Raw genomic sequence first — 12905 nt, 5'->3', positions numbered from 1 at the left:
AACCTCACAAATATTTTTAAAGCTACCAAAAAGTGATTCTCCGCAGCCAGCCCTGATGAAAACAGCTCAAGTTGATCCTGAAGGTACCACCTTGCAAGCATGCTGTATGTACCACTAAATCCTCTCCCCTACTCCATCTTCACTATGTCCCCCATGTATCTAATGATACATAGAAAAAATCACTGACATAAACTTCTAAGTTTAGTTAAGGCCAATAATACTAGAACAAGGATCTCAGATTTGGTACCCACTTCTCCTTGGTAGATAATGGAGCATGGAAAAGTATAATTACGGTGTAGAAAGAAGGACTGCTTGTTCTTTCCTTCATCATTTCCTAATCACTAAACTCACAGAAACCAACCATTTAAGAGCCACCAATGAAGGAGAAATGAACTCCTGACTCAAATGAAAACTAGAAAGAACAGGACAGGAAGCTGGTGCTGGTGGCCTCTAATATCAGCACTTTGGGAGGCTGAGGTGGGAGGATTACTGGAATCCAGGAGTTTGAGATCAGCCTGGGCAACATGGCGAGATCCTGTCTCTACAAAAAATACAAAAATTAACCAGGTGTGGTGGTGCATGCCTGAGTCTCAGATACTTGGGAGGTTGAGGTGGAAGCATCACTACAGCCAGGGACCCAGAGGTTGAAGTGAGCCAAGATCATGCCACTGCACCTGGGCGACAAGAGTGAAACCCTGTCTTAAAAAAGAGAGAGAGAGAGAGAGAGAGAGAGAGATACAGCAATGTATTTTTTTCTAAAATTAAAAAAGAAAGAAATAACAGAACAGGACAGAAGAATGACCTTCCTTCATCTTGCAGTCTCTTTTCTTGAGGTTTATTTAACTTATTTTCAGGTTTATTGATTCCAAAGCTGATGGAAGCCATAACTTGTATCAGCAATGGGCTTTTAGAAAAGTAATTACAAGGCCGAGCACAGTGGCTAATCCCTGTAATCCTAGCATTTTGGGAAGCCAAGGTGGGTAGAACACCTGAGGTCAGGAGTTTGAGACAAGCCTGGCCAACATGGAGAAACCCCATCTCTACTAAAAATAAAAAAATTAGCCAAGCGTGGTGGCGCATGCCTGTAATCCCAGCTACTCAGGAGGCTGAGGCAGAAGAATCACTTGAACCTGGGAGGCAGAGGTTGCAGTGAGCCAAGATTGTACCACTGCACTCCACCTGGGTGACAGAGTGAGACCCTGTCTCAAAAATACATAAATTAATTAAAATAGAATAAACACCCTACATGAATTAGGCTCTTGACCATTGACTCCAAATACAGGGACTCTTCACTTCCTAAAGCCTTCTTTTTTAAAAATCTGTATAGGCAGTAATTTCCTGACTCCAGGATCTCTCTCTGCTGTTTAGGAGAAGAAAATTTCAGTCCTAGCTTCTAAGGAGACACCCCCTAAGATATTCCTATACCAACTGTAAAGTTCCTTAGGTTCCTGTTTGAATAAAATTAATTATTTCTCCTTTTCCTGTTGTGTATGCTCTAAATTTGTTATCTCAGATTTGATTTATTAGAGCTTGATCTTTGGTTCAATGGCTCATTTTTCCTTTTTTTTTTTTTTTTGAGACACAGTCTCACTGTGTCTCCCAGGCTGGAGTGCAGTGGTGCCATATCGGCTCACTGCAACCTCTGCCTTCCTGGTTCAAGCGATTATCCTGCCTCAGCCTCCCGAGTAGCTGGGACTGCAAGCACGCACTACCATGCCCAGCTAATTTTTGTTGTATTTTTAGCAGAGACGGGATTTCACTATGTTGGCCAGGCTGGTCTGGAACTTCTGACTTCAAGTGATCTGCCCACCTTGGCCTCCCAGAGTGCTAGGATTGCAGGCCTGACCCACCACAGCTGGGCTGATTTTACCTTTTCTCTGAAAACTGCATTAACATTTGCAAAATAAATTCAGGAAAGCAATTCAATATTTATTAAGGACGTTTTTATTAAAAAGACAATATCAAGCCTGTAAGACCCTGAAAGACAGCCTGTTATAGAAAAAAGGCAAAGGTGACAAACAATTTGAAAGAACTGCATTTCCTCCAATTTAGCTAACTAAACTCATAGCCTAGTAAGTTGCTTTTGGGAAGTCAGCCTTAGTGATTGGGTAAGATTGTTGTAATTAGCACATTTCATCTTGGTAGAGGAGCAAAAGTGAAATTAATTATGAATTAATGAAACTAAATGAATTAAAGTGAAATTGATGATTAACGCATTTTCTCTCTATTTAAGCATTCTATTTATTATACATTCTTAATTCTCTTCCCTACCCTACTCCCATTCTCACAGATGGCAAAATAGAACTGCAATTTATCTTCCTATTAAAATGGTTGCAAATTCTGAATCAGTGTAGTCCAAATTCACTTTTCAAAACCACATGTCAAGAAAGATTGAGTTTAATATTTAGTAGAGAAAGTAACAATCCTAACTTGTCAAAATATAAATACAGGAAAAAATTAGATTTTCCCCAACAGAATGGAAAAGCTATTTGTCTACTTTTTTGTTTACCAAAGTTGTCACACTGCAATGTGATATTCTCATATACATGATTCTGTTTTAAAGTTGTTTTAGTGTTTCCTTTTTTTTAACCCTCTAAGTCACTAGTTGGGAACACTATTATAGCTTAAGAGCAGAAGCTCTCAACTCTCCCATAATTTTCTGGCTGAATAATCTACAGCCTGTTGGTTTAAATGATCTTTTCCTCAATTTTTAAATCTATGAAATAAAAGTAATAAAGGAATCTACTATACAGAGTTGCTATAAAGATTAAAGGCATTACTATACATAAAGTGCTTAGAAGAGTCCTTAGCAGGTAATAGATGCCATGTAAGTGTTATTGTTATTATTATAATTGCTACCATTGCTAGAAAGAGAATAGTGATATTGTTGGATTATTCTATTCTATTCTATTCTATTCTATTCTATTCTATTCTATTCTATTCTATTCTATTCTAGACAGAGTCTTGCTCTGTCACCCAGGCTGGAGTACAGTGGTGTGATCTCGGCTCACTGCAACCTCTGCCGTCTGGGTTCAAGCAATTCTCCTGCCTCAGCCTCCCAAGTAGCTGGGACTACAGGCACCTGCCACCTCACCCGGCTAATTTTTGTATTTTTAGTAGAGATGAGGTTTCACCATCTTGCTCAGGCTGGTCTTGAACGCCTGACCTCGTGATCCACCTGCCCCAGTCTACCAAAGTGCTGGGATTACAGGCGTGAGCCACTGCGGAGTGAGATTCCATCCTAGATAAATAAATAAATAAATAAATGTCATTGCATTATATGGCCAATCCTTTTTATTGCTGAATAATATTCCATTATATGGACATATCACATTTCGTTTATCCATTTATCAGTTAATAGGTATTTGAGCTGTTGCCGTTTTTGATCATTTATTTATTTATTTTTGAGATGGAGTTTTGCTCTTGTTGCCCAGGCTGGAGTGCAATGGCACCATCTCAGCTCACTGCAACCTCCGCCTGCCGGGTTCAAGTGACTCTCCTGCCTCAGTCTCCTGAGTAGTTGGGATTGCAGGCATGCGCCACCATGCCCAGATAATTTTGTATTTTTAGTAGAGACAGAGTTTCTCCATGTTGGTCAGTCTGGTCTCGAACTCCCGACCTCAAGTGGTCTGCCCACCTCGGCCTCCCAAAGTACTGGTTACAGGCATGAGCTCCCATGCGTGGCCCCTTGATTATTTATTTATTTGAGACAGAATCTTGCTCTGTTACCCAGGCTGGAGTGTCGTGGTGCAATCTCAGCTTACTGCAACCTCTGCCTCCTGGGTTAAAGAGATTCTTGTGCCTCAGCCTCCTGAGTAGATGGGACTACAGGCATGTACCACCATGCCCAGATAATTTTTGTATTTTTAGTAGAGACAGGATTTCTTCATGTTGTCTAGGCTGGTCTGGAACTCCTGACTTCAGGCGATCCACCTACCTCAGCCTCCCAAATTTCTGGGATTAACAGGCGTTAGCCACTGCACCCAGCCCTGTTTTTTATTATTATGAATAATACTGCTATGAACATTTGTGTACAAGTTTTTATGTAGACATGTTTTCTCATTTCTCCTAGGTATATACTTAGAAGCAGAATTTCTAGGTCATATGATAACTCTATGTTTACTATTTGAGGAGCTGCCAAATTTTTTTCCAAAGTGGCTGTACCATTTTATATTCCCACCAAGCAGTATGTAGGGGTTCTAATTTCTCCACATTCTCACAAACACTTGTGACTGTCTTTTCTGTTATACCCATGCTGGGGGCTGTGAAGTAGTGTCGAAATGCATCATTTTTTTTTTGAGACGGAGTTTCACTCTTGTTGCCTAGGCTGGAGTGCAATGGCGCGATCTCGGCTCACTGCAACCTCTGCCTCCTGGGTTCAAGCAATTCTCCTGCCTTAGCCTCCCAAGTAGCTGAAATTACAGGCATGTGCCACCACGCCTGGCTAATTTTGTATTTTTAGTAGAGATGGGGTTTCTCCATGTTGGTCAGGCTGGTCTCGAACTCCCGACCTCAGGTGATCTGCCCACCTCAGCCTCCCAAAGTGCTGGAATTACAGGTGTTAAGCCACCATGCCCAGCCCCAAATGCATCTTTAAGATGCAAAACCAGAAAGACATTGGGGTAAGGAAGTAAAATCTTTTATGACAAGGGAAAAATATGAAGAAAATTGAACAAATGGGTCCTGCAGTTAAGCTGAAAAAGGAAGCAAGAGACATTTTTAGGTCTGTTAGTTAATTTCTTGTCCTTATACAACCAACTGCCCTTTAAAGTGACAGGACTGGCCAGGTGCGGTGGCTCACACCTATAATTCCAGCACTTTGGGAGACTAAGGCGGGTGGATCACGAAGTCAAGAAATCGAGACCATTCTGGTCAACACGGTGAAACCCCGTCTCTACTAAAATACAAAAAAAAAAAAAAAAAAAATTAGCTGGGCGTGGTGGTACGCACCTGTAGTCCCAGCTACTTGGGAGGCTGAGGCAGGAGAATTGCTTGAACCTGGGAGGCAGAGGTTGCAGTGAGCCAAGATTGCGCCACTGTACTCCAGCCTGGTGACAGAGCAAGACTCCATCTCAAAAAAAAAAAAAAAAAAGTGTCAGGATTGGCTGGGTGCAGTGGCTAATGTCTGTAATCTCAGCACTTTGGGAGGGCGAGGCGAGCAGATCACCTGAGGTCGGGAGTTGGAGGCCAACCTGACTAACATGGCGAAACCCAGTCTCTACCATAAATAAATAAATAAATAAATTACAAAATTAACTGCAACCTCTGCCTCCTGGGTTCAAGCGATTCTTGTGCCTCCAGAAAAATAAATTTAAAAAAATACAAAAGAGGACATGTTGGCGCATGCCTGTAATCCCAGCTACTCGGGAGTCTGGGGCAGGAGAATCGCTTGAACCCTGGAGGCGGAGGTTGCAGTGAGCCCAGATCGCGCCATTGCACTCCAGCCTGGGCAACAAGAGCGAAACTCCATCTCAAAAAAACAAACAACAAACAACAAATAAAGTGTCAGGATTGTGGAACCAGCCCCGAATTTCACATCTGGAGGTTACAATAGTCATAACAACACTCTTCTTGCTTTATTGATTTATTTTACAAAGTTTCTTCCCATGTTGTACCCTATTTGATCAATACCACAAATCTAATGTGAGAAGATATTATTATTCCCATTCTGTAGGGAAGGACGCTTAGGACTAGAGAGGTTAAGTGACTTGCTCAAGGGGGCATAGCTACAATTAGAGAAAGAAAAAGAAATTGATAGAACTGGGTCTAGAGGCCAAATTTTTATTTCAAATCCTAGTCCTTGGTTTCCTCTTATCACCTCTACCTCATCTTTGATGACCCAGAAAGTAATGCAAAATGAGAGAAAGCAGAGGGGAACTGAGAGTGTGTGAAGCACTTAGAGGCAAGAGGCCTGGACATTGCAAAGCACTTACAACCCTGCAGTGAGAGGGTAGCTGCAGACAGAAGAACTCTGTGAAAGTGACAATAATGACTGAACTTCCAATCCTCCAATAACTAGGAAACCAGGCATACGACCACTTTAATTCCTAAATTCTGACTATTATATTACTCTGTACTAACAGAAGTAGATTGAATACTTACAATACTCATTTAGTTACTATGTGCTAGTTACAGTGCCAAAACGGTTGAGATAAAAAAAAGAGCAATGATTAAAATTTTCCAAAGTAGAATTAAGTGGCTAACATTTACTAAGCCTTTTACATGTAGCATCTCATTTAATCCTCACAGAGCTCCTGAAGAAGTGTCATCAGAATAACATTTTGTAGAAGAGGAAACTGAGGCGCAGAAAGGCTAAACGTATTGTCCTAAAGTTACAGAATAAATGGTGGAGGCAGAATAAGAACCCAGGCAGCCTAGTTCTATATCCTGTGCTCTTCACCACCACCCAATCCTTCCTGCCCGATCTTGCTTGGCTGGAAGTCACATGCAGTGATGCAGAGAGACCAATACTACTAATTAATTCCAGGAACTATTTGTTGAATGCTCATTAATACATGAAGCCCAGGGGCAAATTCTCACAACTCCATGAAATACATTCATCTTCATTGTCTTTTTCAAACGCAGAAACAGAGACTCAGAGAAGTGAATTTACTTGTCCAAAGTCACAGAATTCTACCTTAGCTAATATTAACCTGGTGCTTACTACCTATCAGAAACTGTTCTAAGCACTAACTCATCTAATCCTCACAGTAACACTATGAGGTAAATTCCATTATTAACCATCGTTCTTCATTCTTTTTTTTTTTTGAGATGGAGGCTCACTCTGTTGTGGCGGCTGGAGTGCAGTGGAGCTATCTTGGCTCACTGCAACCTCTGCCTCCCAGGTTCAAGCAATCCTCTCGCCTCAGCCTCCCAAGTAGCTGGGATTACAAGCGTGCCCCACCACACCCGGCTAATTATTGTATTTTTTAGTAGAGATGAGGTTTCACCATGTTGGTCAGGCTAGTCTTGAACTCCAGGCCTCAAGGGATCTGCCTGCCTTGGTCTCCCAAAGGGCTAGGATTACGGGCGCACTAACTTGTCCAAGGTCCCACACTAGTAAGCAGCAAAGCCAAGATTCAATCTAGCTTAAAGTCTTCCTTGAAACAACTTAATGCTGACACTTGCCTACATAATGGTGGAGCAGTCATCCAAACCCAGGTCTAACTCCTGTGTGACAAGGATGGCTCTCAAAACTGCTGCAGTGCAGACAGGCTCTAGAAAAGCGGGGAATAACAAGTGCTCTGGGGACTGCGAGGAAGAGGCATTTAAACTGCATCTTGAAGGAAGAAGTACTTGCTGGACAAAAAGAGCCATCATGCAATTTAATGTTTGTAAAATAAATGAAAAATAAGTAACCCTATCCAACGAAAGACTTTTAAAAAGATGGCCCAGTAATGAAGAGCAGAGAAATTAAACTTTCTTTCCCACAGCAGGCTTTAAAGGGACTGAAGCCTGCTATCACTTGCCTGCTACAGCTAGGGCTTCTAAAGCCTCCAAACTCTCCTTACAATTCCCCCATTTTACCTGTCCCCAAACCGGACAAGTCTTACAGGTTAGTTCAGGATCTGCGCCTTACCAACCAAATTGTTTTGCCTGTCCACCCTGTGGTGCCCAAACCGTACACTCTTTTGTCCTCAATACCTTCCTCCACAACTCACTATTCCGTTCTTGATCTTAAAGATGCCTTTTTCACTATTCCTCTGCACCCCTCGTCCCAGCCTCTCTTTGCTTTTACCTGGACTGACCCTGACACCCATCAGTCCCAGCAGCTTACCTGGGCTGTGCTGCCGAAAGTCTTCAGGGACAGCCCTCATTACTTCAGCCAAGCCTTTTCTCATGATTTACTTTCTTTCCACCCCTCTGCTTCTCTCCTTGTACAATATATTGATGACCTTCTACTTTGTAGCCCCTCCTTTGAATCTTCTCAGCAAGACACCCTCCTGCTCCTTCAACATTTATTCTCCAAGGGATATCAGGTCTCTTCTTCCTTACTCTACTCTTTACAACAGGGCTTTACGCAGTCACCCCCGCCTTCTTGGACTGCACTTCACAAACTTACACCATTATCCATTATCTACCCAACTCCTATAAAGCAACCCCTTCCCCATCTCCCTTCGCTGACTCCTTTTTAGATTCAGTCTGCCTGCACCCAGGGGATTAAAAAGCTTTCTTGCTCACACAAAGCTTGTTTGGTGGTCCCTTCACACAGACAGGCTTGACAGGTTTCATTAGAAAGTACTCTTGATGAAGGAAATTAATTTTGACCACATATTTTTAAAAATCAACAAAGAATCGATAGGCGCAATTTGCCTTTTGTAACATTAAAAATCAGTTAATTCTGACTTCCAATATTGGTTTCCTTCAGAGACCTTTGCAAGACACTCTTTCAGGTCCTGAAACACAGCCACTGACACACCAAAACGAGCTGGGGAATTCAGGTTAAGAACTAGAAGGAACAGGGGCCCGAGTACAAGTTGTGGCTCAAACGCCGCAGAGCTGGGTTTTCTTTTTCCTAGCAAACTGATTTATGACCACACGAAGGGCAGCTGCAGAACCAGTTAGACTATAAGTACTGTTCCCAAACAGCCCTAGAGGAAGGACCATACAGGGATGGGAATGGCAAGGGGAACTCTGGGGGTCATCGCTTGTTCCCAAGTTCCGTGAGACGCCTCAAGTCCTAATTCTTGCAGCAGCCAGGGTCCCCATGGATCCTGCTGCCCAAAACGTGCGAGCCCGGGGAGTTGGCACAGCCTCAAGGCAGCCCGACAAGGTGCCTCCACGCCCCCTTGCGGACCCAAATGATTGAGGACGATGTGCCAATTAACTGATAGGTGCAGGGTTTCAGAAATGCTCTCTCAGTTTAACCCCACAAAAGTCCTTGAAATGAGGCGTGGTGATCAGCCCTGTTTTACAGATGTAAAACACCGAGGCTCAGGGAAGTGAAGGAAGACTTGTCAGCAAAAAGGAAAACCTAGTGAAGGCCATCGTTGGTCTTGCTCCTTTTAGCAAGGAGTAGAGGGGCTGGGGTCTCCTCGGGACCTCACACCGACCCCTCTTGCTCTCTTGGCGGACGAGGCGCAGGCTGTCAGCCGGGAGGCCTGGCGGCGTCCAGGTACACGGGAAGACGGACAGCGCGGTGGGTGCCAGGGAGTCTGTCGGGCATAGGGCTGCAGCAGCCAGGCTAGGGCGCAGCGCTCACCACCCGCTCGTCGGCTTCTGCCAAGCAGCCCCGCGTGGCGAGTCCTCAGGGACCCGGGCTGCAGCCGCTAAGCGCGGGCGCACCAAGAACCATCCACGCGCCTGCAGCCGTCCGGGCGCCCCACGCGAGTCGCAAGCCACGAGCCAGGGAGCGCGTGCGCGCAGGACTGCAGCGGGCACGCGTTGGCAGTGCCATCGTGAGCTCATCCGCTGTGTCTCTTGCCTTACCGTAGCTGCTCCCCGGTGACCAAGACCTCAGCCATGCGCTCCAGCTCCCTTTGCTGCGCCCCGCCACTCCCGCTGGTACTGCTGTCACTGGCAGCACTGCCAGTGTTGCCGCCCTCCTCCATGGTTGGGGCCGTGCCGCTACCACTGGCTCCGCTGTCCGCCGAGGGTTTGGGTGCTCGGATCAGTCTGCCCTCACAGACGCCTCCCGCGCCATCTTTGTTCGGGGCAGCTCCTCTGCTCTGAGCGGATTGGCTGGAGAGGGAATCCCTGTGGGTAGGCAGACGCGCTGTGCTAGTCCGGCCCCAGAAACTTGAGCTTGGGGGCGTGGCTAGAGCCCCTCGTGGTCGGGGGGCGGGGCCGATGGAGCAAAATATAAACATCTGGGCGGGGCGCTGCTTCCGAGCTGTGTGTGCTGCTGGAGGCTGAATTTGGTGAGCTTCTCTTTACCCACAAAGCTCATGCTGTAGAATCCTAGGGACAAGCCTGGAGGTTACTAGTGTGAAGGCGTTGTTATTCTATGTTCCATACCCCAAGTTGCCAAAGAACAAAACATAATTCAACAATCTGGCCAAATAGTCAACAGTGAAGGTTATACATGTCATTGCAGGGCATGGAGAAATTAAACATTCTTCTCTCCCCAACCTCTCTCACCAAAGACGACTTGTTTGTCTTATGTTGTAATCAATAAGGAACGCAGGCCTAGGAATCAGTCGGACCTGGGATCCAGCTCCACTCCTGTGATGTCCTATTTAAATGTGTTTAATCCTCCCTTACAAAATAAAAATAATTACGGCGACCACTTTTTGACATCTGCCGCATTAAAGATACTTCAGATATGTTCTTACCTCGTTTAATTATTACAATAAATCATAAAATGGATATTGGTGTTTGTTTTGCATCAGGATGCAGGCTTGGAGAGGTGAAGTTACTTTTCTAAAGCAAGCAAGTAATAAGTATAAGAAGAGCCGGGCACAGTGGCTCATGCCTATAAACCCAGCACTTTGGGAGGCCGAGGCGGGCAGATCACCTGAGGTCAGGAGTTCCAGACCAGCCTCACCAATATGAAGAAACCCCATCTCTACTAAAAATACAAAATTAGCCAGGCGTGGTGGTGCATGCATGTAATCCTAGCTGCTTGGGAGGCTGAGGCAGGAGAATCGCTGGAACCCGGGAGGCGGAGGTTACTGTGAGCCGAGTTCGGGTGAGCCAAGTTAGTGCCATTGCACTCCAGCCTAGGCAGCAAGAGCGAGACTCCGTCTCAAATAATAATAATAAGTATAAGAAGAAATCTAACCCAGGCCATTCTGGCTTCAAAGTTATGCTTTGAAAAGACTGAAAGACTGCCTCTTAAAATGGGGATACAATGGTATTGTCTACCCATAAAAGATCATGAAAGGAAATTTGATTAGTACCAAATAAATGTTTCGTTTTTCTGTTTCATGCAGAGTTGGAGTTGGTCTGCAGGATGGCGAAGTAATGTTTATGTCAGTATTCATGTGTGTTGAGCATTTATTCTGTGCTTTACATTGTGCTAAACACCTTATCCTCACAAAACCCTGGAGTTTGGTATTGTTTTCAACTTACAAATGAGAAAGCTTAAGTATAGAAAGATGAAGTAATTTGCCTAGAAAGTTAGGCAGCCCTTAAACCCTGGTTCCGCAGATTCCCAAGGCCATACTCAGCCCCACTCCAGAAAAAGAATAGTTGTCTTGAGCATCCATGAGCAGACCAGCTCTGACTCTGCATGAGACAGATGTTAGGTGACTCTTTTGCCAAAAGAAATTATTTAAGCTTCTTAACTTTTTAAATAGGCCACAATAGACATGTAGACCAAGGCAGACATAGTTCTAGGTGACTGTAATTCTAAGAGCCTTATTCTGCATAAAATATATAAATCATTGAACAGAAGTCCCAGAGTTAATGAGATTAAAAGGTGTCTGTTGCTCATATTTTAATCTTTTAACTACTAAATAGAATATCAAGAGTTTGCACAGGCTTCTCAGTCAAACATGCGATTTCTATCTCAATTCTGTCGTTTGCTAATTTTGCAACCTTATGCTAGTTATTTCTCTTAGCCTCCCTTTCCTATCGATAAAACAGGAATAATAATTTCTACTTCATAGGGATGTTGTGTGGTGTAAATGAAATAACATAATCCCAGTTCTTTGGGAAGCTAGGGCGGGAGGATTGCTTGAGGCCAAGAGTTCAATACCAGCCTGCGCAACATAGCAAGACCCTGTCTCTACAAAAAAAAAAAAAAAAAGAAAGAAAAAAATACCCAGGCATGGTGGTGCATACCTGTAGTCCCAGCTACTTGAGAGGCTGAGGTGGAAGGATCACTTGAGCCCAGGAGTTCAAGGTTACAGTGAGCTATGATTGCACCACTGCATTCCAGTGTATGTAACAGAGCAAGACCCTGACACGTAAAAAAAAGAAAAAATAAATAACATTAAAATTTATATTATGTAAAGTTTCTAAGATCCATGTCAGTAACACAAATTTGTAAGTTTAAGATAAAAAAGCACCTTAACATAAAGAAAAGAAAATTCAAGTGAGGAAAATACCTGATGCTATTTTTCCAGTGACAGTGAGAGAGCATGATTTATTTTTCTTGCCTGACAAGAAGTGTGTGTGGGGTGGTGTGTGTATAGGTAGGTATACGTGAACAGGAAATGGGAACCGGTTTGCTATTATTGTTTTAACCTTTTGACATATGACACACACCATGCTCCACTGGGTAAGAAGACAGATCATTTTCCTAACTTAGGGAAAAAATGGTGAGCCACATCCTGAAGACATGTCCATGACTGTGAGCCCAGGAGCAACTGGTTTCAGTAAACTGTAATTTTTAGATATTGATCAAGGAGAAAAGGACACTGATATGGCAATTGATTCAGCATAAATATTTTAGAAAAACAGAATTCTGACAAACCTTGGTTTGATTCTTGGCCATATTTGGGCAAGTTCATTATCTTCTCTGAATTTGCTGTCCTCTTTTGTAAAGTTAAGATTATAACACCAATTCCATTGGGTTATTGGGAGGATTAAATAAAATTTACTGAAAGCACTTATTACAGGTGGGAACTATGAAGTGTGAGCTTTCTCTTCTAGCTCTCCACACCTACCTCTTTCATGCCTTCTGTCTGTTTTGGTGCTTTGAGGCCAGTGCTTCTCAAAGGTTTGGTGGGGGGAACCAGCTGTGTGTGTGTGTATGCTTTCAACCCATTGAAACCTGATACTTTGATGAAATACAACAATAAAAATGAAGCCAGGCTCAGTGGCTCATGTCTGTCATCCCGGAACTTTTGGAGAGCGAGGCATGCAGATCACTTGAGGCCAGGAGTTCAAGACCAGCCTGGCCAACATGGCGAAACACAGTCTCTACTAAAAATATAAAAATTAGCCAGGCGTGTTGGCAGGTGCTTGTCATCCCAGCTACTTGGGAGGCTGAGGTGGGAGAATTGCTTGAACCTGGG

The 12905-nt window shown here is 43.9% G+C and overlaps 1 protein-coding gene across 3 annotated transcripts in view; it reads right to left on the bottom strand.

Annotated features, from left to right (window-relative positions):
• The window catches only part of DEPTOR (DEP domain containing MTOR interacting protein), a 195414-nt gene extending 185744 nt beyond the window's left edge, over positions 1 to 9670 (bottom strand). For 2 of the 3 annotated variants that reach the window (XM_045398631.3, XM_005563995.5), the window contains exon 1: positions 9430 to 9670. In XM_045398631.3, the coding sequence (XP_045254566.2) occupies positions 9430 to 9551 (122 nt within the window). In that variant the 5' untranslated portion in view covers positions 9552 to 9670. Of the gene's footprint in view, positions 1 to 7777; positions 7978 to 9429 lie in introns of those variants that run through there. The other variant, XM_073999357.1, reaches the window with a different exon arrangement.
• Positions 9671 to 12905: the final 3235 nt, after the last annotated feature.

The sequence above is a fragment of the Macaca fascicularis genome, chromosome 8, assembly GCF_037993035.2.
Source record: "Macaca fascicularis isolate 582-1 chromosome 8, T2T-MFA8v1.1".
Taxonomy (NCBI): Eukaryota; Metazoa; Chordata; class Mammalia; order Primates; family Cercopithecidae; genus Macaca; species Macaca fascicularis.
Note: the sequence above shows the minus strand (reverse complement) of the source record. Positions and strands in the feature narration are given on the sequence as shown.